The sequence below is a fragment of the Melopsittacus undulatus genome, chromosome 8 (assembly GCF_012275295.1).
Source record: "Melopsittacus undulatus isolate bMelUnd1 chromosome 8, bMelUnd1.mat.Z, whole genome shotgun sequence".
Taxonomy (NCBI): Eukaryota; Metazoa; Chordata; class Aves; order Psittaciformes; family Psittaculidae; genus Melopsittacus; species Melopsittacus undulatus.
In genome coordinates, this window is record NC_047534.1 from 43824101 (window position 1) to 43848066 (window position 23966).

Below are 23966 nucleotides of genomic sequence, written 5' to 3' on the forward strand. Positions count from 1 at the left end.
CTAGGAATTTTTTGTTTGTTAATATTTTTTTTTAAAGACACATTTCCTAGTTTCCTGGAATATACCACTCAGTGGAGACCAGCTCCATTGGGTCCTTTCCTGGAGCAAGCAAAGAGCCAGGACTGATTTTGATTTATCCCCATGGGTATAGCTTGGAACTTGGTGACTAGTTTTAGGGCCTGAAGTTTGTATGGCATTTTCAAGGGCCAACTCCTTGTTCTGGAAGCCTAATAGTAATACATATCATAATATGCATTGCAAAAACATGTGCTTGGTCAATCACTTTTCTTCTTGGGTAAGTTGTTTCACTTTTGAGTATTGTGGTGTTATACTAAGGCAGTAAGTGAGAACACAAAAGATACAGATAAACAAATTGCCTTTTTCTTTTGAAATACCTACTCTTTCCCTTTAACATTATGAAATGCAGCCAACAGAGGAGACTTTCCAAAAAGCTATCTGTTCACCGGGGACAGACCAGAGTGCCAGGGAAGGAGTACCTCACCAAAGAGGGAAGAATTCCAAGGCATATCTGGTCTTTCTGCCTGTTCACTGTAAAGCTGTTTAGCTGTTTAGATGTTCAAGGTTGCTTTAATTCTCAGGAATATTTAGGATTTAAAAAACTTTCCTGGTATTATTCTGATTCAAGAAGGGATTGTTGGATTCTATCTCATCATAAGCATGTGAATAGTCTCATTAAGTGCAATAGGAATACTTGTGCTTAAAGCTAGAGATGTGATTTAATTCCTTGCTGATTTGGGGCCAATGAATTTAATGGACTGTTTTAAAAAACATTTTAATAGATACATATTATTAGCCACCTGGGGAGTGAAGGTAATGGAAACTATTCTCTTGCTACCTTTAAAACTGGAAATGCCCTCTCTTTAGAAGCTAGTTGGTTTATAACATAATGTGAAACTCTGTGCTGATATGAGAGATTATATGATCTAAACTTTTGCTCATTCGTTTTGCTTCTTTTGCTCTACACTTTTGCTCATTCAAGTGCATTTAAAGGTGTAACATCTTTGGATTTGTTCAGAGATAAATGTGTGCTTTTGATGAAAGCATCTGTAAGAAGAGCCTTATGTTTACCAAAGTGAGGTATGCCAACAAAAAACTGTTTGTGTTTGACATGTGGGACTCATGTAATAGTCTATTTCAGAGAATAATTCTTTTATTAACGGTAAGTTCCATCAGTTCTATAAAGTAAATGGAGCTTGACAAATCTGTGCATGATAGGACTGGCAAATCCTGTCATTCTGCCGTATTTTTCTAATGATATGACTACACTAGTTATTCCTTATGGGTTTGTCCTAATTTTTCTAGGTTTTCAGGATAGATTGAACAGCAGTATGAGTATTGCCTTACTGCTTTTCAGGGGAGAAATACAAATTACAGGTACTCAGTCATAGAGCTTGCTGTGAATGTTGCTTGATACCTCTTCGAAGAAAATGAGATTTTCGTCATAACTGAAACATTTAGCTAAAAAGTTCCATAGCACTTTAGTGTTTCTTGCTGAAAAATTGAAGCAAGCTGACATACATTATCACTGGTTATAGAAAACTCAGATCTCATGGTGATGGGGGAAATAATCTGAGGATCAGCATTATCTTATATTTTTCAGGATCTGAATATTTATTCAAGTGCAGAGTTGCAAATTTCAATGCCTAAGTTCAGCTATTAGAAGTTTAAGAGTTTTCACCAGTGCTTTCAAACAGTCAAATGAGTCCATAGGGAATTTACTTCTCATAAGAGTCTCTGAATGCAAAATGGGGTATTATAGCTCTCACAGGAGCATCAAAAAACATTATCCCCTATGGGTCTGTCACTTTTTTAGAAAAAGCTTCATTTGTAAGAGGCATGAATTGTTGACTGTGCATTTTTACATAGTTATATTCTTTGTTATTCCTCGTGGACAAAAACATGCTTCTGAAACATACTGTGCCCAATTTAGACTCAGAGGTAAAGTGAGTGTGGAATGGAGGATTCTGTTCTCCTGTTAGAGAGGAAAAAGGAGGGCTTTGAAAGGAGAGCCCAAAAGGAGATGCAAAACAAAAAATATCTTAAAGCTATATTATAAAAAAGGTGTCTGAAAGACTTGAGAAGATGTAGAGAAGAGCCACAGAAGAATACTCCCACATGAAGAATGACAGATGAATCTAGTTGATGGAAGAGAAGGTTATAGTCTGATATGATTATGATATATAATCACCCTTCCAAGAAGAATCTTTTTAATTTGGTAAGAAAAAAAAAGGAGGAAAAGATAATCGATGGCTGAAAGTTAAACCTATAAAAGATCATGCATTTAATATGAACAATGAGCATAAAAAAATGTAGGAGCATTAGCTAAAGAGGGTCTTGTGCACTGTAATTTCCGTTTGATCTGATGGAGTCTGGAATTCCTAAATATGCAGGCTAAACACTTCATTTTAAAAATGAGTGGACTCATAGTGGTTGATACTGTGTAGAAGGCTTATTAATTTTATTGGCGAGGTGGACAAGTCTCTTTATGCTATTTATTTGGGTGATCTATTGTTTTACATAAAGTTAAGTCCTAGATGCTCGCAAGTCGAGAAGTGGTTTTCTGTCAGAAATCTGTATCATCCGTGTTCTTTCTCTGTTAAACAAACCAAAATAGATGTAGACACTCTGATACTGTCAAGCAGGAGTCTCCAAACTAGGATATATCAAGCCAGGTGCTGTGCAAGACAATCCATTGGGAAGAACATTTTTTTGTAAATAAACATTCTTGAATGGATTTTTGTTAATTTCATCCATCCTCCCTATTTAATATCTTGGATATCTCTTTATGTGTATGTCGCCATAATGTATTAGTAGAATTTGTGAATAAATACATATACACATATGCTCAAAAATGTTTTGATTATAGGGGTGCAACATCAGAAAGGTTTAAAGACCATTGCCTTAATGTGAGACATCAGATCAACATGGCAATGCTAACTAACCTTCAGAGCTGTTGCTGAGGCCATTTTCTGATGACATCTTTTCAAAGATTGCTCTCCCTCTTTTCACGCTAGACTCCTTTGGAGTACTGGTGGAATGGCTCCCAGGCTGACTCTTTGATGTTAGTGAATGTGAACTTCTTTCATTTTCTGCTTCCTGTTAGAAAACATCAAGAGGATGCATGTTAAAAGCTATTGGTAAGAAACAGGTGTGGGTTTTGGGGAGAGGAGAGAGGATGAAGAGGCAGCAGATTAGAAGGGGGTGCTATTTCTGGGAAGACATTTTCCAGAATGCCATAAGGTAAGTTTCTGTAGCGCTGCAGGTTGCAGATTCATGTGTGCTGCCTGGCTTATCACTCAACAGACAGTGATGCTTGGAAAATACTTCCAAGTATTTCCAAACTCTTGCTGTTTCTTGTACATGCTTTCTTCCACAAGAAAGGGGTGGAGGTAATTGTAAGGATCACAATAAAAGACAGCAGTTGCTTGTTTAAACACTGTTTGTACATAGAAAAGTTCACAGAGGGAATTTTGTTAATTTCATTTACTGGTATGTAAGACTACATAAAACCAACAAATGATTGCTTGAGAAACGTTGTGTGTGGATATTTGTGTTTCAGAAATTTGATTTTCAATACTAATGTTACCTACTGACTGAATTTAGCTTATCAGAATAGCAGGTTAGTGTTCCTAGAGAGTTTACAGGGTATCATTAGTATCTCATATTGCCTCAGCCCTATCTCATATTGCCTCAGCCCTTCAAGAGAAAATGAGTAAATTATTGCTAAGCAAGACTTTAATGCATTAAAGCTGGTGTTTCTGGGATGCTTCTCCATCCTTCCGTGCAAAGCACTACTCAGTATGGACTTGGACACAACAGCTGTAAAGGCTTGCTCTTAAATTAGGTAAATAAACAGCTGGAGTAGCAAAAATATACTTCCCCCCACCAAGGGTGGTAAGGAAGGTTCCCAGCAGATCCACATCTGCTGTCCCTGTAAGAGAGGTATGATGACAAAAATGGGTGGGTAAGTGGTTGGTCTTGTGACTACATTAATCTCTCCAACAAGATTTTGTGGAACTTATTTCCCAGAGCCCTTTATTGCTTAAATGGCAGAGGTTTTCAAAATGTACTGCCTTCATTAGCCTAATTCCTTTTTATTGTTTGCAGACAGCTTTATTATTGTATACTAATTTAATGCTACCTTTGTATATAATTTTACTGAACTAACTCCTAGATGATTTTGGATGTGGATATTACACATGGTGTGTAAGAGACAACAAAATTTGACTTCTGAATTTATTGTCTTGCTTTGGACAATGTTTTCCAGTAACTGTTTAAAAATAACAATAAAAAATATTAATGCCATCCAACTTAATGAATCCTCAAATAGAACTCTTACAATGAATTGTAGAAGCCATTTTCACCATAGCATATAATCAATTAATACATTCACCTTGAATTTTTTGAAAGTAACAGTGAACAAACATTGAAAATGTACTTTTAAAATGCATGCATCATTAGCAATCCAGGACAACTGTGCTTCACCCGTCTTTAATAAATTTCTGCTTTTCTCACAGGTGCTGACAGCTTTTATCTTAAACATGTACTGTACTTTATTTCTTGACCTGTAGCCATTCTTTGCAAAAATATTCCTTCCTGTGCATGTACAATAGGTTATGTCTTGTGGAAACTCATAATTTTATAACAATCTGTCTTCTTCTGTGAGTTATGGTAGCTTTTGCTTGAGATTAGCCAAAAGATTTTTGCATGATATGTCAGCACTGAAACAAATGACTGATTAGACCATAGAGACTGAAGATATTTTATTACCATGGGTATTGTAAACCCAATTTTTTCAGCAAAAGTATCTGTGGTATCACCAATCATCAGTTATGTATGTCACATCAGTCTTTCCTCCCTCCTCCTCCCCTCACTGAAAAGAGCACTGCTGCTACTGCTTATATCGAATTGAACTTGAAAGGTAATCTTGAATACAGTGGGTAATTTTAGCAGATAGGCCAGGAGGTACATTCAACACACTGGAAAACCTAAACATGGTTACATTTATAGGTGATATAAGGGATCTTAACCAATACTGTGGGGTTTGTTGACTTTTATCATGTTTACAGGAGATAATTGGTGTGAATCTAACTGAATTATTCTCTAATTGCTTTTATAGTTAGAAGCACATTTTACTTTGCTATTATGGAAAGTATTTTTGCAGGGTAATAATAGCAAAAGAAAGATTTCTGGAGTGAGGAAAGCAGCTGTCCTTCTGCTCCATGAGACTTCCTTGTACCCTTCCTCACTAGCCTGCTGGATGCTTTTGGGCTGTAATGCTACTTAGAAATGACAGGGTGGCACAGTGCCAGTAAGATAAGCTCTGTGACCAGGCTGGGTTACAGTGCAGGCATGACAGTGCAGGTGGGCAGTTGCAGCACAGGTAGGATAGAGAGTTTGGCCAGAACATAGGTATGTTGAGAGGAATGAGATACATGCCAAGTGTATCAGGAGGCAGCAGGTGGCTGAAATGAATAGAGCATTTTGTATGGGAAGGGCTATGGCTTCAAACCGCTGTTCATTTTGTAACCTTTTTCAGAGTTGGCTATCAGTTACAATTGCAGCCCAGTATTAATTATGAAATTTTTATTTAAAACAGACCATTATGTCTGAAATCTGGTATGGACAATCTGTGATGCAGAAATGGCCCAAGCAGGGGAGAAATGAAGGATGCAGGAGGGAGAGGAGAAATAAAAAAAATGCAACTGAGCATTTGTTAGGTCAGCCTGATCATGTCCGTCTCCTCCAGTTCTGCAACCAGCCTGTACCTGGCATACATAACAGCTTCAGGATCATGTTGCCCCAGCATTGTGTGGCTTTCAGTAGTCAACACCAAACATCACTTTAATGATGATCTAACTTCTGCAGTATTAGAACAAAATGGAATACTCAAATTGTACTGGGTTTTCAGCTACTGTTGGCATCTTCAAAAAAGAACTCATTTAGATTTGTTTTGTTTTTTGTTTTGTTTTGTTTTTTTATTCCTGCCATGTTTTCCTGCAGTTACCAGTATCAGCTAAAAAACTTCAGAATTTACTGTTTCTTATTCTTGCAGGCCAGGGACCTATATGAGTTTGATTTGCATTTTTCTTACCCCTATTAATTTTATTAACTTGCAGACTGTTTCTGTATTTTTTTAATGTTTACCTCTGCAGTAGCAATTCCATGAACTAGAAAATTTGTGTTACTATCGTGGGAGTATTTTTTAGTAGGAATTTTAAAAAGAATCTTATTTTTGTCAATTTTTAATATAAATTACAGGGATATTTGCCCTACTTAAGAGATTTTCATGTAAATTATTTTATGGGCAGATTTCTGAGATGTTTGCCACTAGGGCAGAAGGTATTTTCATTCAGTTTATTTTTCTGTGTTCAGAAAAGCATGTGTCAAAACTGGAAATCTGGAATAATACTAACAAATTGCTTAGACATAAGATATTACTGTTTGTTGTCTTTAGTGTTTGATTTTTCCACCTGCAAACTTGTCTAAATCTCTGGTTTTGTTTTGCAGTAAGCATTATTTCCTTTTTCAAGGCTGCAGTGGGGTTTTTATTTGGTATGTTTATGATTTGGAGATTTTGGTAAACAGTGTCAATTAGTAATTCTAGGAATGCTCCTTTCAGATTTTATGCCTTGATATTAATTTGTCAACCTGGTTGTGTGATAAATTTCTTTATAGGTGACTGAATGCAATTTACTGTAGCTTCCTATTAAGTAGATTGAGACTGGTGTTTATTGTTCCAAACTTCTTTGTTAATTTGTCCTTTGATTTCTTTGTACTACTGCCTGTAATAATGTACCCAAAAAAGAATAACAGTTTATAATTATACAGACATTTTTGGGGACTGCTAATACATTTCCCACATTGCAGTGGATCTGTAATTTTAAATAGATTAATTCTCTTTCAGTTCTTTCTAAATAAATTCTCCATAAATTCATTATCTTTTACCATAACTTTCCACAGTAATCCATATTGTTTAAATCCTTGATATGGTGAATCACTGTGTAAGTGAATGGTCCATTTAATGGTCCCTGTAAGGATGGTGCTGTTTTGACAGTGATTATAATCTGGGGCAGAGGAACTCTGTGTTTATCACTGTCCAGAACTTCTTCCTTTAAACAAGCCAATTCTATGTCCATATGTGTTCTTCTGTTCCTGCCTTTTGCATTATCACAGGGTCCCCCACGTGACAGTCTCCAACTGCCCCAGCCCCATTTTGCAAATAGTATCCCTGTCTTAGTGGGGCTCCTGAAGGATTATTTTCTTGCACTATTGCACCAGTTGTAATGCTAGAGCTCGGATTTAATCTCTGAAGATGCTATTTCCTACTGTGAAAAAGTCATTGGAAGGCGTTATGATTACCATAAACTCCTTTTAGTCAGGATAAATTTAATTTGCATACTGTTTTATTGGGGTATCTATCCAGACAAACTAATGACAGCGAATGGCAAAGACATCTGCTTAATAAGGATAGAATTAACATAAATGCCACTTATCGAAAAAGCACTGAGGTAGTGCCAAGAGGTGCTTAATTAGAGGCTAATGTATGCAACACTTGCAGAAGTTGCCAAATGAAAACTAAAACAAGAATAATTATTTTTTCCTTCTGATTAATGCAGGGTTCAATTCATGTCAAGCTTTTGTAACCCTATGTGAGTTCTTGTTGGGGCAATTACTGAACTGAGACATGGACTGTTGTGTGGAGCACCCTGCTTAACAGCATTTATTCCATTTCTTTTTGTTGGACATAATTTGCTGCAATCTGCCTATATGTAAAGAACTTGCTATTGTGATTACTTCAGCTTTACGTACTGGCTCTGATATATGCCATTTTTGAATAGACTTCTCAGAAACAGGTGACACAAGGAGCTATTTATATGTTCTGATCTCATACTGTAGACAACGAAAAGAATAAAGCACTGAAGTGCCAAATTTCAAGGAATACACTGTGATTACTTATAGAAATGCCTATGATAAAGATTCCAATTTCAGTGGCATACTGAGTGACTGTGCTTCTTTTAGATAGTGGATTTTCCACTTGCTATCCAGTCCTGCACTAATCTGAAAGTCAGTAAGCCAGAACACATGAAGTTTTAAATAGAGGAAAACTGTTTACCAAGTTACTACTACCTTTTCTGCATACACTGAACTACCTGGATAGGAAGAGGAATTTACAGTCAGTATATTAAATAGACTGCCAAAAGCTACTATTAATGCTCCAAGTATTTAATCTTTTTTAAAGGACATCTTCAAATGTATTTAAAAAAATGCACTTATCCCCATCCCATCATGTTGTACCTACTTTTGCTACATGTGCTACCTAAAGGAAAGCTAGCTACCACCAGACTTTCATTTTTATATATAGCCTCCACAAAAAGAATGCATGTGTAAGAAACAACAGAGGAGTAGGAGTAGACCCAAACAAGAAGGGTAAAAGCATAAGGTGAAAGGAAAATAATAGATCCATAAGTGAATGGTGATTTAGGGAATGAGTTGAGCAGTAGGATAAGTGTTTAGAAATCAAATCTGTTGCTTTAAAAATAGTTACATAAAATCTCAATCCATCAATGCATTCTATTGTGTTTGTAGCTTAAAATACTTGAGGGTTGCTGTTTAAATAATTGCTCTCAATCGCAATTCAAGTTATACTTAACGTCTAAGAGCTTTGCTGGACGGGCTCCTAACATTTTCTATTGCCTGCAAAAAGCTGGCTTCTCAAATTCCAATTTAAAACAAGAGACTGCTTAGCTGGGGAGTACACAGGAATGATTTGAGGTTAATTCTAGGGCTGAGAGAGCTGATAATATCTCCTGTGAATCACTTGATAACAGTGAAATATAAAAAAGTAAAAGATAAAATTCTGGCCTGCCTGGAGAGAAAACCTTTGGAAATCCAGCATGAGACAAGTCTGGTTTTGATATAGTTCTCATTTCTAATTAAAATATGACAAAAATCCATTCTGGTGCAATTTAGAAGCAGGGAGTGCATGGAATCATGTCTACCATCTGCTGGAATGCCAATGGCATTAAGATTGATGACAAACCTCCAAAAGTGACTGTTACAGAGGATTGCTAATAACACCTGCTGTATAAGCTCTATGAAGCCAGTAAGTAAACTGTTGAGACAAAGCCATGATTCTCAGTTGATTCTCTGCAATGCACCACTTCACTAAGACAGAATTTCTCAAGAGGCTTTAAAAAACCTCCTATGACTGCCTGGAACCCTCTCATTAATTTTATACCCAGACCAGCTCCTGAGATGCTTATCCCTTTCAGCTGTTACAGACAATATTAAAGTAAGACAGTATTTTCATTTGGAGGGAGGGTATAAAATAACTTTGCTGTAAACATGGAACAGAGGCCCTGAAACGAGCTTGTTGTCAACCTGGGGAAATGGAAGATCTATTTGCAGAATTGCCATCTGTGCTGGTTTTGGCTGGGGTAGTTAATTTTCTTCATAGTAGCTAGTATGGGGCTATGTTTTGGATTTGTGCTGAAAACACATATTGCTGATAATGTGGGGATGTTTTAGTTATTGCTGAGCAGTGCTTCCACAGAGTCCAGGCCTTGTCTGCTCCTCACCCTATGCCACCAGTGAGCAGGCTGGGGGTGAACAAGAACTTGGGAAGGGACACAGCTGGGACAGTTGACCCCAACTGACTCAAGGGGTATTCCATGCTTTGTAGGTGAACATCTGCCTAACCGTGGGGAATAGTGAATGAATTCCTTGTTTTGCTTTGCTGGTACACATGGCTTTTGCTTTACCTGTTAAACTGTCTTTACCTCAACCTATGAATTTTCTCACTTTCATCCTCCCTCCCACTGAGGGGAGGGAGGACTGTATGGAGCTTAGTTGCTGAATGGGGTTAAACCACAACACCATGTCGTAATGGGGGCTCTACATTAAGAAACATTGAGGAGCTAAATTCTGCTTTGAAATACCTACAGATTTCATTCTTACTTAGCAAAAGTCATGCTGATTTGCTGTTTATCACCACAGCAAAATTGATACAGGGTCCCTAGTCTTACTACTGGAGAAACAACAATTTAATCTTTGTACTAGAAAGGGAAATTCTTTTAGCTGTTAACAGCATTTGACATACATCAAATTATTGAGCTGTTCAGATTCTGTCCTATGGAAAGACTATCAGTTAGTTACATTAGCTCATTGTATGATATTGATTTGAAATGTTATAGCAGTTTTCAAAGTATGATAATGAATATCTGTGCTAAACTGACAACTGGCCAGTGGATTAAATAGACAACTATAGGACATAAAACAACCACAGAAACTCTTCTTCCTAAACCAATACTGTGCAATGGTCCATCTCTACTGGCAATTTTGTAGGAAAAATAGTGGTGTGTTTTAAAAGCACTTAAGGAAACGGAGGCTACAGTGACCAAGTGTGTTTTAATGAGCATTTTTTCAAGCATGTGATACTACAGTGATTGAGTAACATCGTTAAAGTAGGCCAGCTACAATATCTGTAAATAATAAATCAGGATAAAATTTATGAAAACTCTGGTATAAAAATGTCTTGGTCGAAGTAAATCTTGCTACAGCTTTTTAAAGCAATTTGAAATAGAATCACATACAAATCAAGCAGAATTTATACTAAGTTGCTACTAGATGTCTATATAAATCACTGGCAGTACATTACCAACAAAACATGCAGAATAAGGAGTCCGGATATGATACAGCTGTGTTTAATACGAAATATTTTAGAAGGAACTGCAACAAAGACTGGAGAGGGTACAGGCAGCATAGCTTTGTAGCCAGCATTCACAGGCGACAGTTTTCAGGCTTGGTTCAAGTCATGGAAACTGGTTTCTAAACCGGTGTGATTAGTAACTACAGCTAATGTTGGAGTTCTTTTTCCAAAATCATGACCTGTGGCAGCATAGAATGCTATCTTACCACATAGGAGGCACGAATTAAGATGCAAAGCATAGCGATAGTTTATGGATACTTAAACAGTAGCTTTCCTTTTTGATCTACTCTTGGTTTTTTTTTCACTTTTTATTTACATACATATTTCAAACACTCCAGTCAAACACAAGAACTTGTCCTTTCTATTTATATAACAATTCCAAAGTAATTAGAGAAAAGTTTTACCACGGAATTAAAAACCCCAACATTTCCGTAAATAATCCCATTCTGTTTTAGAACAATAAAGTTTTATTTAAAGCTTCTACAATAAACTCAGTATCTTTTTTGCATTGCAATTGTAAAAAGAATACTTCTGTATACTAAATTCCAATGTCAGCTCTAAGTTTATGCTTTTGTTCTTTATTATCTTTTTTCCCCCCTCTTAGAATGTGCATTTAGAGATGTAATTTTGTGTATCTCAGATTTTTCACCTTTACAGTGGAAATTTAAGAACAATTATTTAATACTTAACAGTGCCACTGTTAATTGCAGGTATTGGAGAGAAAAAATGTATTCTTTATTTGGGGTTTCATGAAAGCCTGAGTATCTTCGGGTTTTTTGTTTGTTTCTTGTAAATTCACTGACAATATATGCTTTTCTTTGCACACTCTGTTGCTGAAATTTACTTGGATTCAGAGGTATATCAGTTTAGACCTTTTAAGGTTCTTAACATATCTCAGTGTACGTCTACCTTTAAGAAAAACAAAATAATGATTTTGAAAGAATTGTTTTATAACATGATTATTTTGTGTCTCCTCTTGCTGCAGACATTTACATTCTTTTTGTTATCATCTTCCACAGTCATTTGCAATTTCATAACTTTTGTAATTATTTCCAATAGCTGGAAATTATTAGAAGAATGTTGGGATGTGGAACAGAAAACAAAAATAACAAAGCAGAAACAAAATCATTAGCAGAGAGGGGAAGCAAATTACCTTCAAAATGACTAATATTTATCTAGGTCTTAGTAAGCACTCTGGTTTAGCTGCACACACTCAAATACAACAATCTTCTCACTTGACCCTCCACTTTGTTTCCTTCCAAAGTATTGTCAGGTTTCTAAGATTTGATAGTTTTCCAGTAATATTGAGGATGCTGGCTCCCGGAGTCCACTAATAGCGCTTCTAGAAGCAGGACAGAAGCAGCATTTTCCTTCTGTTCTTCATGAAACTCAGACAGATCACTCTATTGTAGTCAAGAGCAAAACGGCTTAGCCTAACTGAAGACGATCTCTGCCTTAGTAAGAGCTCTGATTAGTTGACATATTTTAAGGTCTTAAATGAGTTTATTTCCTTTAAACATATACTAATTTAAAAAACTTGAACATATGGTGTACTCTCTGATATTGCTTCCAAAACTACAGTAAGCAATATGTGTTCAAGCACCCATATTTTCTCATTTGTTCAGTAATAATACAGAGCACATCAAATTAATCTTCTGAGTCATTTGCTCTGCACAGCACTAGAAATATACATGCTGGGAACTTTTTGTGAAGTCTGCAGTGTTCACCTCACTGCCTTTATCTTCTTTTTTTTTTTTTCAATGCTTGTATGGACTTGACTAATTATCTTAAAGGCTTTTTTTTGCCATATTCATTACATGTTTTTAAATTAGTCCCCCCCAATATTACTACCTATAAAAGATAGTAAAATTGAGTATTATCAGCATTCTGTATTTTTAAGAAATAGCATTTTTTTTGGTCACATACTGGGCTGATGTTTGAAAATGAGAAATAAGAGAAAATGAAACATACTCTCCAATGGAAGATTAACAATGAGTGTATAAAGAGGCTATTATGCAAGAGATATAGCTACAGAGAATTCAAGATGATTTATAAATTATGGTGAATGATGGAGACCCTGAGACAGTGGGCATAAATAGGGAGATTCTCAAAACTGATATTACAAGATCCTTCTGGTACCCATAGTCCAGCAATGATATTTATTATCTGTGACAAACATTCATATAAAGAGCTTCAGAGAAAAAGACAGTGCATTGCTTGAACTCTCCTGTGTATACAGAGTTCACAAACTGCCTAATCCTGGGTAACACCTACTATTCGAATTTTATTAATCAAAGTCTTACATTTGAAACAAATGTATCATTGCGCCATGAGACAGAAGAGAGAAAAAACAAGCTAGGTTAAAATATGGCAGTGGTATTTTGTTTTAATTTTTCTTTCCTATTTGCTGAATTCCTAGATTTTGCTCAGCTTTAAGACAACATGCCATGTTCCTTTAAATCTAGGCAGCAAACATATAAAAAGGATCCTGTCTTTACCAAACATTTTTTTAAAGAGACAGCAGAGCAAAAAGTACAGCTGATAAAAGGAGAGGATGCTGAGCTAAAGGAGGCAAACATAAATGCACATAAGAGATCTTGTCTGTGAAAAGGATCCCTGAAGGATCTTCTGAAGACCCTAAAGGTCTTCTATTAAGACAGCTGTACTTAGCAGATCGTTTGTACCTCCTGTACTTCAATGGCCTATATTGGCATCTACCAATATACTGGTACTCTACCTGTGTCTTGGACAGATAAAGGTGGAAAGTATTCTATGCTATACTTCTCTGAAAACCCAAGAATTCATCTGTTTTCCTTGAGATTCAGAACAGTAGCATGAAACTCCCAAGTATGTTTACTTTGGACCCATTTATTTTAGCCTCATGACAACTACTTCAGAAAGCATTGTGAGTTTATTTCTCTTTCCACTAGATACTATCAGAGAATAACAGAATTGTTGTTTGTCCTCACAAGCATTATACAGGTTGGAGGAAAGATAACAGAAGTAGATGTATTGGGGTTTTTATTTTGTATATTTGTAAAATAAATTGAAAATTTATTTGCTATTGAAATAGTAATTGTGAGTATGCTTTGGTGCAGATGTTTATTTAATTGTTAACTTGAATTATTTGACATGTTACACAATGTATGCTGCAATGGCAAGTAGTGTCTCTTTCACTCCCATTTAATTTATGGATCTGCTCTCCTCTGAATACCAGCACCTGTGGATTTCTCAGACTTTATGTCACAAGCTTATTTCCTGCCTAATCAACTTAACCCAGATGTTGTGTTTCCCTCCAAGTGCTGTTTCCCAAGACATGCTAGTAATGGGCGTATTTACTTCCCATCTTTCCACATTACTTTCATGCTTCAAGAATTGATTAAGACACCTCAGGCTGGTAAACTGTGCCAAATATCAGCCGACAAAATGACAGTGAAAATGTTTTAACGATTTGCTGCTTTCTGCCACAAGTGACAAATACTTGAGAAATTTTTTGCTTAGGGTAAGAAGTTTGTCTATAAAGTATTGCAAACTAAAATTGAACTAAATTTGGAGAGGAAATTAAAGAACATGTTATAAATAAAACATACTTTTCCAGACATCATTTTCTGGCCACTGACTGTGGAAAGGAGCTGTGCCTTTCCGAGTGCTTTATGGTCAGTTTCCCACAGAGGTTATCAAGCCTTGATGCTGCTGGGTAATAGGTTGAAAACCATACAACAAAATAGACTTGCGTAAAGCAAGGTGTTAACTGGTTTATATGTCTGGAAAGAGAAGAGGCAATTTTTTTATGACCTAGAAAGCACAATTCTTCACCCTCAAGATCAAACTAGAAAACCTCTTGGACATCACATACAAGTTCTCTCTAGGTTATAATGCTTTAACTTTATTGATCTCTATGGATTTTAAAATGTTAAAGATTATTTCTGCACCTGATTTCTGGGTAATTTCTAAGCAACCATATATTTAAAGAACCCTTTCAAGACTTTTTTTGGTGTGTGTGATGGTGTTTGTACGTACCTTTCCTCAGAAGCTCAGAAGGCCATTTTCCTCATTTCTCCATTCTCTTGGTGTGCTTGCTTAATGGCACACAGTTAAGATTAGAGAGAGAATCCACATACAGAAGGCAGAGCTCTTCTGCTTTTCTCTGCCTTCTGGAGACTTAGGCCAAAGACTAGTGAGTCCGTTATAATCCTGAATTTCTGGATTTCTGCCAAATCAGGCTCTAAAGAAATATTAAAAATATCAAATCTTCTATCTGTTCAGAATAAAATTTAATGGCTTAAAACCTATGGAGTATAGGTTCATAGGATGGTTAGTCAGGTTCTTTCTTCCTGGAACAATTGCAGCTTACAGTGCACCGCAAAAAAAGAAAAAAAAAGATAGAAAAATCACACTCCCTAAATCCCTCCCCCAGTAAAGGGAGGGAGAGTAAAATGATACACATGGTATCTCTCACGCACCTCAGTGTTCTTCCATCTGTTCAGTTTTCAATGTTGCATATAGAAAATACATAAACACTTCTACTACTACAAATAGCCTGATACTACAATATTAGCCCTTTGAAACAAAAACCCAACCTGATGCTCTTAGTTCTTTCAGTTTTCCAGAAGTGAATAAAATTCTCTTCCATTTTCTCCATTTCCAAATTACAGGCTCAGCTGCAGAACTTCAGTTAGCACAAAATAAAAGAGTATTTCTCTTTAACTTCAGTGGTCTTTACTGAAAGAACTAAAGCCAAAACAACATCATATCTGCAGCGATACAGACGGAAGTCCTGAGAAAACTGTCAGACACCCATGTTACCAAAAAGTCTCTTTGATTATACTTTTTCTTGCTTTCTAGACTTCCAAATACTTGTTAAACTGCTGTGTATATATGCAACTTTTTAGGGATACCTGTTACCATGTAATCATGGAATTGTGATTGTCTTCAACACAACACACAAAAACCAAAATGTACTTCATCTTGTGGTGAAAAACATATTTTGTGATTTTGAAATACTCCTTTTAAAATGTTTCCCTGGTCCAGAAATATATTTCAGATTTTTAGACTGCCTTCCTAAGAAAGTCAAAATATTTTTTTCTATTAGCTAAGTGTACTCCACAGGAGACTCAACTCATCAGAACAAATGAAAACTGCCTCTTCAAATCAAAAATATAACAGCCAAAAAAGCAGGCAAGAAGTCTTTATTAGGACTGGAGCAGAAAGAATGTAAGGGATAGATTCAGACAATAATCAGACAAAAATAAGACCCGCACCTGAAATCATTGTAATGAGCTGAAGGCAAGTGTTCCTGTAAGAAGCCACCCTCATCCACAACACGATACATGACAAATCCTTGTGGATTCTGAATAAGCAGTAAGTAAGAAGGATATTGAGAGGCAAACCCCATATCTATTAAATCTCAGCACAAAAGAAACTTCCTTTGGAAAGTTTGGTTGAGGGTATAGGACTATAGTCCATCCCATCCTGTTCCTTATAAAAATGCAGCCTCCTCAGCAGTACTTAATACATAAATGAGCCTAAACCCAAATTTAATTTCTCATAAGGAAATGTGTGTGGTGACACAGGTTTCAATGTTCCAACTGAACTGTTGTACTTTTTTTTTCTAGCAAACTTCATCATTGCTGTAGCTCAAGCACTAACATTCCTCACTGGGAGGAAAAGTGAACGATTCTACCTTTTTAAGGTAAGATCCTATTAGAGATTGTTTCCTCCACTGTCCACAAATAAAGCACAAAAATTGGTAAAGCTGAATTGAGGGCAGAAGAATAAGAGCATTCTCAAGTGTCTGTTAAAGAAAAAGAATATAACTTGTTGTTTGGTACAAACATAGGTATTTAATAATTGGGCAACTAGAGAAATGAGGTAACAGGGGCATGGTGGAGAAGAAGGTTTGAAATGTTGAGTAGTCACAGGTGTCAATCATTTGTGCTGATTTCAAGCCCAGTTTTGTGTGACACCTTGAGGAAGTCAGGTACACTCTCCAGAAAATAGTTGCTTCTGGGTATATAAGCAATGAAATTATAAAGGTGTAACTAACACAGAAAATAGCTCAGAACAACTCAGGAACTGCAGGTGGTACACTGGGATGGAATTCACTGATTAAACAGGAAGGAACAGCAGTACTTTTCAGAAGACCTTTAAGTATATATACATGCACACATGCATATATGTATTATATACACACACACTGTACTGCAACGGTTCATGGGAACAGTTTGTGAATAAAGATTTCGAAAGCTCCATTCCCACTATCGAAATAGCTAGTTTTGCTGGTGTAAAACACTGTAGTGAACAGTAAGAAATCTGTCAACATATCCAGTTTTTAGAAAGGTACAAACAGTGAAAAGCCACCAGTCCAGTTCAAAGATGAGTCAACTAAGAATAACCAAAGTGGGAAGAGGATTGTCTCTTCAGATGATTTGTAAGGTATCTGTAAAGACCTGATATGTTTACTGAGGAAGTAAAGCACAGAAGAAAAGGTGGGTTTTGGGTTTGGTTTTTTTTTTCCCTTAAAGGAAAATAAAAAGAATTGTTACCAAAACCTGTTCTCCGTGATCTACAATTCAAGTTCCATAGACAGTGTTACCTTTTCTTGTCGTGGAATCTTTTGCTATTAGAAACAAAGTTCATGAAAACATAGGGAGGTATGCTTTGTAAAAGAAAAAAAGGATAAGAGTGAGGTAAGAAAGGTATGAAACCAAAATCCAGAAGGCTGACCATACAAGACTCCTTTCAATATCAAGCTTTTCAGCAAGGGTAATCTTTTGGCCATTCCATGCATTCTCACTATTTGCTTTCATTCATCCATAACAAAAATACAAATGATGCAAGTGGTAACAGGGTACAAAACTAACCCACAGTCATCATGGTGTTTCTGTTCTTTTCTGCATTACATGGCTTTGCTAAATTCATAGAAATATTTTTGAGAGTGTTAAAGAAGATGCTGCTTATTTAAACAATTCTAACAAAGGTCTAATCTTTCACATTAAACATCAGTTCCTTTCATTTACTTTCTGGCTGCAGTTCATATGTTTTCTGCAAAGGACACAGTTTAATGAACATATACCAGATTATTTAAATGAATGGTTTTAATGAGTTATTTGAATAGGTTTCTCTAAAAAGTAAGCATGAAATTACTTTCTCAGTTGGGATGCTTGAAAAACTTACATAATCACTTTGCAGCAAACAGTCCTTAGTTGCTTTAACATTCCAATGTCTTTGAGTGCTGATAAACTAGTTTTTTGATGGCAATGATAAATCAGTACAGTAATTTGATGTTTTAATATATTATTCTTAAGATTTTTTTTCCTATAGGGAAAGGGAAAATACTTTTCATTTTATAAGAATAAGACATCAGTTTATTTCTAAATAATGGAAAGATATATGGACAGGCCTGATACTTTAGGCTTTCTATAAAAGGCTCCAGCAACAGACTTAATTATTAACTTATTAATACTCCTAAGAAGGAAATACATCCAAGTTCCACTTGGATAAACTCAGGCAAAAGTAATTTGACTTCAAGTGATTTAGCTTTGAAATTATTGAACTTAGTCCCTGACTCTGTTTACTCTTTTTTGTCTTACCTTATAAGAAGTGTTAATTCAATTCAAACAAATAGGATTGGGCATAGCTTTCTTTCTAGCTGCCATGAGGAAGAAAAATACGCCAAAAGTCTAAATACATTTGCAGGTACCTATAGTAGTGTCTTCCACTTTTGAACCAGCAGAGTTCTTTATGTGATTGATCTAATTGTTTAGAAGTCACTTCATGTGTTAACATTCTTTAATTGCCCTGATTTTTCTCTATTGATTTTGTTCATATACAAATAACAGCACTGCAATGGAAATGCAACCCAAATGAGAGGTTAGAGAATTTTTTGTCAGTGGTATTTTGCCTTTTTAGAACAAAATCTATTTTTCCTTTGGAATAATGTAATAAAATGGGCTGTAGTCTCACAAGTCTGAGAAGTCAAGGATTACAACAGTTGTTGGTCTTTTTCTGGTCATAACGCTAATGAGCATGTTCATTTATACATAATGCAACTGTAATATAGATAGCTGATACTGAGCCTTAGAAGACATTCTGCTTATATTTTAAAAGTCCCACTGTAATTTCTATGGCTTTGACTAAGTTTTACACATAGCCATTTCTAACTTTGCTCTAACCTCGATTGCTTCAAAATGCAAGGAAAATACAACAGCTCATTCCACATTCTTCACTCCTCCTACCCATGGGAGTGTACTATGGCTGAAAGAAATTGAATCTTAAGCAATCTGTTTGCTAAAACCGTGGCATAGTTTTGCATTATATTGTGATACATGTATTTTCTTGTATCACTGATACAGCTGTGGTAAAAATGTGTCCTCTGAAGACATACTAAATGGCTGTTGTTTTTCATTACAAGTATCTTGTCTCATGGTGTAATATTCAACTGCTAAAATGCTTAACATTCATTAATAGTAATAAATTACTTTGTCACCTCTAACATGTAGGGTCTTTCTCATTAACCAGATACACACTAGATGCTTAGTATGCACTGTTAAATACCTTCAGGATACTAATTTAAAATATGACACAGTGTGCATGTATAAAGCCTGGAAAAAAAGTCCAGGTTTTGTATATGCAAAGCCTGAGATTGCTGTGGATCACATTTATCTCACACGGTTTTATTTTTTTCATGCTTATTCACTGTTACGAGTGGCGGAATTCTTAATTTGTACATTTTTTTGTGCTGTAAGATCTCAGATGTAGATGATAATGCCACTGTTAGCACCAGCAGCAGCTTGGCTCCAACTTTTCAGATTACTGAAATAATCTATCCTTTTACAGACCTTCTATGCCTACAGATTTTTTTTTAACTTTGTCAGTGCTGCTTTTGGTCTGTGTTGGCTAGGATTTGTAAGTGAATGACCCGGGTATTCGTACTGTTCAGCCTCAGAAACCCCTGATATGAATGTCTGCAGTTTTTGTAGATTCAGATTTTTCTTTTGAAATAAAAATGTTGAAATAAATATTGAAATATTTAAGAAAACATATTTAAGAAAAAAAAGTTGAAATGCTAACACTGTGGAAAGCCTTTTATGATGCAGATTCAATTTTTCTGCATTTCATATTGACTGTATCTTGGAAACCTTAAGATGTTTTACAATGCTGGGAAAATAAATCCTCACAGGCAACATGGATCTCATTTTCTAAGACAGCTACCTGAACCAGGGTTAGAAATTCAGACTTTTCCACTTGAATTCTGAGAAAGGGACCTATTCCTCATGCTTTTGTTCCCCCATACCACTTCCCAGTTTATAAGCACCATCTGCTTATAAGCTGCATCTTAACAGTTGCAATTCCTGCATTAGATTCAGTGATTTAGCAAGAAAGCATACTCTTTGGAGGACACACCTCTTTTTTCTTTTGTGGCTGGCCAGGGTAAAAGAAATACTTTAACTAGAGCACTAACCAAATATACTTCATATGCAGCACTCACAGTAAAAAAATTATAAGGGAGAGGAAAGTACCTCCTCCTAGACCCTTTCCCCCACCTCCCACCCTTTTTACTGAACCTGCTTCCCTTTTGTATTAGAAATTACAGCTTTCCACTTGGAGAAATAACACCTAGCAAAGAGATATACTTGGAAATAATTTTTATGAAATATATCAGTGAAATAATAATAGTAATGATGAGACCCTAAGCTGCACATGAATTCAAAGTATTTTCTGGTAGAACAGTAGCAAATTTTATGAAGAAACCTTAAGTATATTTAAACCAAAGTAATACATAATTGGTATAACAGTTCTAAGACTGGGAGTAAGGAGTCCTTTTACTTTCTTGGTAATTAATGTTTAATAAAGGTCTGCAATCCTATCAAGTGAAGAATGCTGTTTAAATAAAAAAAAAGTACTACTTTTAACTAAATAAGGAGCTCTTTGTATCAATAAGATTAAAAAAGAACCAAACTAACCCACAGTCATCATTGTGTTTCTGTTCTTTTCTGCATTACATGGCTTTGCTAAATTTATAGAAATTCTTCAAGAATGATTGTGTTTGTAATGCTAAAAGAAAGTACTGCTTTATAGGAAATAAAGTTTATTTTGTTATTATTAAAAAATTACTAAGTTAGATCAGCCAGAAAGGTCCACACCTTAAAAACCATTTGATTAGCGGCAGTCTATGACAATTTCACATGGTCTTTAAAGTGTTCAATAATCCCATAAAGTTTTAACCCTTATTTTGTTGGTGCCTGCTACTTTTTGTGTTATATGTCTAAAGCTAATAAAAAGATTTTTCATAAATTACACGAGTTTTTATTGTTCCTATTAAAAGGCTTTCTAATATCTTATAATATGTGCAAAATCCCGCTGTTATATCACGGTCAGCATGCATTATTCTGAACTGTAGTTTCTGGACCAGAAAACCAATTCAAACAAAAAATGTTTAAATCACTCTGGGCATTAAAATTAAATGGGTAAATGTCTGAGTATGTGGACTGGCAGGGTTATCCTGCAGCAGTTAGTAGTTGGTAAATCACAGAGTTTTAACATCAAGTTTTAGTATATCTTTGATCGAGAAGTGGGGGAAAAATATTCAAAAGGGATTTTTTATTTATTTATGTTTGGGGTTTTTTTTAACCTGATAACTGAACAAGAAGTGAGGAATTACAATGTGGAAGGTATAAAATATTCCATCAGCATCCAAAACCTGCAGGGACATTTTAGTTTCATGCAGAAGAGTTAAAGTGTGGTGAAAGGCTTTTTAGCTGCAAAACCAAATGAAGTTGCCCTAATTAAGATTGCTAATAACCTTTTTAGTATCCTAAACTACTGTGAAGCATTTTTTAACCTTCGAAAGAACCTAGTGTCTTCCCAGATATGTAAAGAAATCACAGACATTTCTTAGACAAAAATCTGATGACAAATAAAGGTGGCAATTTGCCCAGGTCTGTCATGTTATGGCTGAAGTGACAAGAGGTGTCTCAGTTGAAAGGAAGTCAACACCATGCTACAAATAAGAAGCAATTGCTTGAGAAAGTTTTAGAGTCTTTGCAAATAGTTTCTTTTGAGAATTCATCACTCAGGCCATAATATCGTGTTTTTCTCTCTTCCCCCTTTCCCCCCCCAAAAGCACTAGACAAGCACAATTGCACACTAACTTACCTGAAAGGCTGGCAGATAGCACTAATCAGCAACTATCAAAATGATACAGACCAATAACATTATGGAATAAAGGAAGTATTAACATACTGATCCAAATTATCAACAGGACATCCATAGGAGCAGTTGTGGGTACTGCCCACCCCCAGTGGGGCACAGGAGAGGGGTGATATGAGGGGAAACCAACCTGCAGCCCTGTGGCCCATCTCCATGCCCTCAAGGTGTGCCCAGCCCAGGCACTTACCTTCTTGCCACCAAGGGCCTCGAAGTGGCTCCGCAGCTCCTCCACTGTAATGGGGAAGTGTTCAGTCTGCTGAGGGCCAGCAAGGGTCTCCTCCTTGAACGTGTCTGTCCTTCTGTTGTCTGCTGGCACTTTCTCCTTGGTGCTGCTGCAGCTCATCTTATCCAGCACCAGGGACACTGGGGCTGATGAGCACTGAAGCATCAGGCCAGGTCTCATAGCATTGGCAGACTCCCATCTTTGCTTGAGGAGCTCCACGGAGCCCTTCTGCAGGGGCAAGTCTGCCAGCTCCAGCGTGTCCTGCCAATGCAACATGTACCTGGGGTCAGAGACAGGTACCACTGTGCCAGAAAAGGGCACCACAGTGTGGCTTGATAGCCCTTGTGGGTTGAAGGACAGACTGAGGCACAGGTTGGTGCCTGGGACAGAAGCCACTTCCCAATAGAAAGTGAGATCCAGTAAGACCAGATTTGGTAAGAGTCAATGAAAAGGTTCAGTGTGTTTATACAGCAGGAATATGTTAATTAAAAAGTGAATTAAAGGTGGTGTTTAGCTGTTTTATTTTTAAGCTTCCCATCAGAATTGCTGTCTGTCATGAATGGAAAACCAGTAAGTACACAATTAAGGAGAATTTCAAACAAAGTGGGGCTACTGAATGAGTTCCTGGTAATCAGTGTGTGCTGCACTGAAAGGTGTTGTGACAGGTGTCTGCTGGTTTCCTTTAGATTTGATACAGCTGTCAGTAGTGTAGAATAAGACACAGCATTTTAATGCTGCTAGTGGAGTGAAAGGCTACTGCATTATCTGTGAAAGTACTTGGATAGTCTGGAAACACATCCTGCAGTACAGTGCTCCTAATTGCACTGTAACTCTTCTGGCAGGTAAATTACTAAGGGTTGATATCAAATCTTTCTGATCAATTGACTGTGTTCTCACAAAGGCTCATTCCATCTTTCTTACTTCTTGTTTGTGAAGGAAAATTGCTATTCTATCATTTTGCACCAGTTGCTGAAATCTGCTACCCGTTTCCTGAAAGCAGCTCCCAAAAGGTTTGATTTTGAAGTTTCTCTGCCCTGTAGCAAATGCTCAAATATAAGTTTTCATCTCTCATTCAAAAAGAATTTGAGTAGATAGAACTTGCTTTTAAAACAGGAAAGATGGAGAAATGTTAACAAGAACTGAGACCCAGCTACCAGCTAAAATATCAATTAATTACTCCCTCCCTTCTTGGCAAGAGAGTTTGTTACGTATTTAACTATTCTTACATGCTTATATTTGTTTGAGCTTAAATATGCAACATTGGGAGTTAGGCTTGGGATTTTTTTTGAGATAATATTTAGCTAGAAATAGTACTTTGCTTAGGAGGAAAAAAACATAGGAGGAGAACTCGGTAGTTCTCCTTCCTTGAACAGAAAAAGAGTTTCTTCGCTCACAGCTTTCACCTCCTTTCCAGCCAGAAATTGGCCCTAGACTTGTCTTTTCTTTAGCTTTTTGGCAGTTCTGTGTTGTGACTACGGCTAACATCCTGCTAATTGCCTTCAAGCTGTCTCAGATGCTCTCCCCTTCCTGCAAGCAAAAGAGTAACACCCTTCCTTCAAGCAAAAGAGTAACACCCTTCCTTCTTCTACCACATATACCTGTTGTTCTAAGCTGTCTGATTCCATCCAAGATCCTAAATGGGTCTGACTTCTAACTGAAAATGAAGAACAGCTGTTGAATTCACCAGTCACAAGAATGTTCAACCTAACTCATGGTTGTGTGTTAGAAATACTCCTGAGTTACTCTGCATCGAAGGGTTGATTTTGGACTATGAAGCAGTCTTTTCCTAATTCAGGTGAG

The 23966-nt window shown here is 36.4% G+C and overlaps 1 protein-coding gene across 1 annotated transcript in view; it reads right to left on the reverse strand.

Annotated features, from left to right (window-relative positions):
• XIRP2 (xin actin binding repeat containing 2) overlaps positions 1-22442 on the reverse strand; it is a 40482-nt gene extending 18040 nt beyond the window's left edge. The window contains 3 exon segments of the mRNA XM_005155208.2: positions 1700-1717; positions 2976-3117; positions 22131-22442. Of these exon segments, the coding sequence (XP_005155265.2) occupies positions 1700-1717; positions 2976-3117; positions 22131-22442 (472 nt within the window).
• Positions 22443-23966: the final 1524 nt, after the last annotated feature.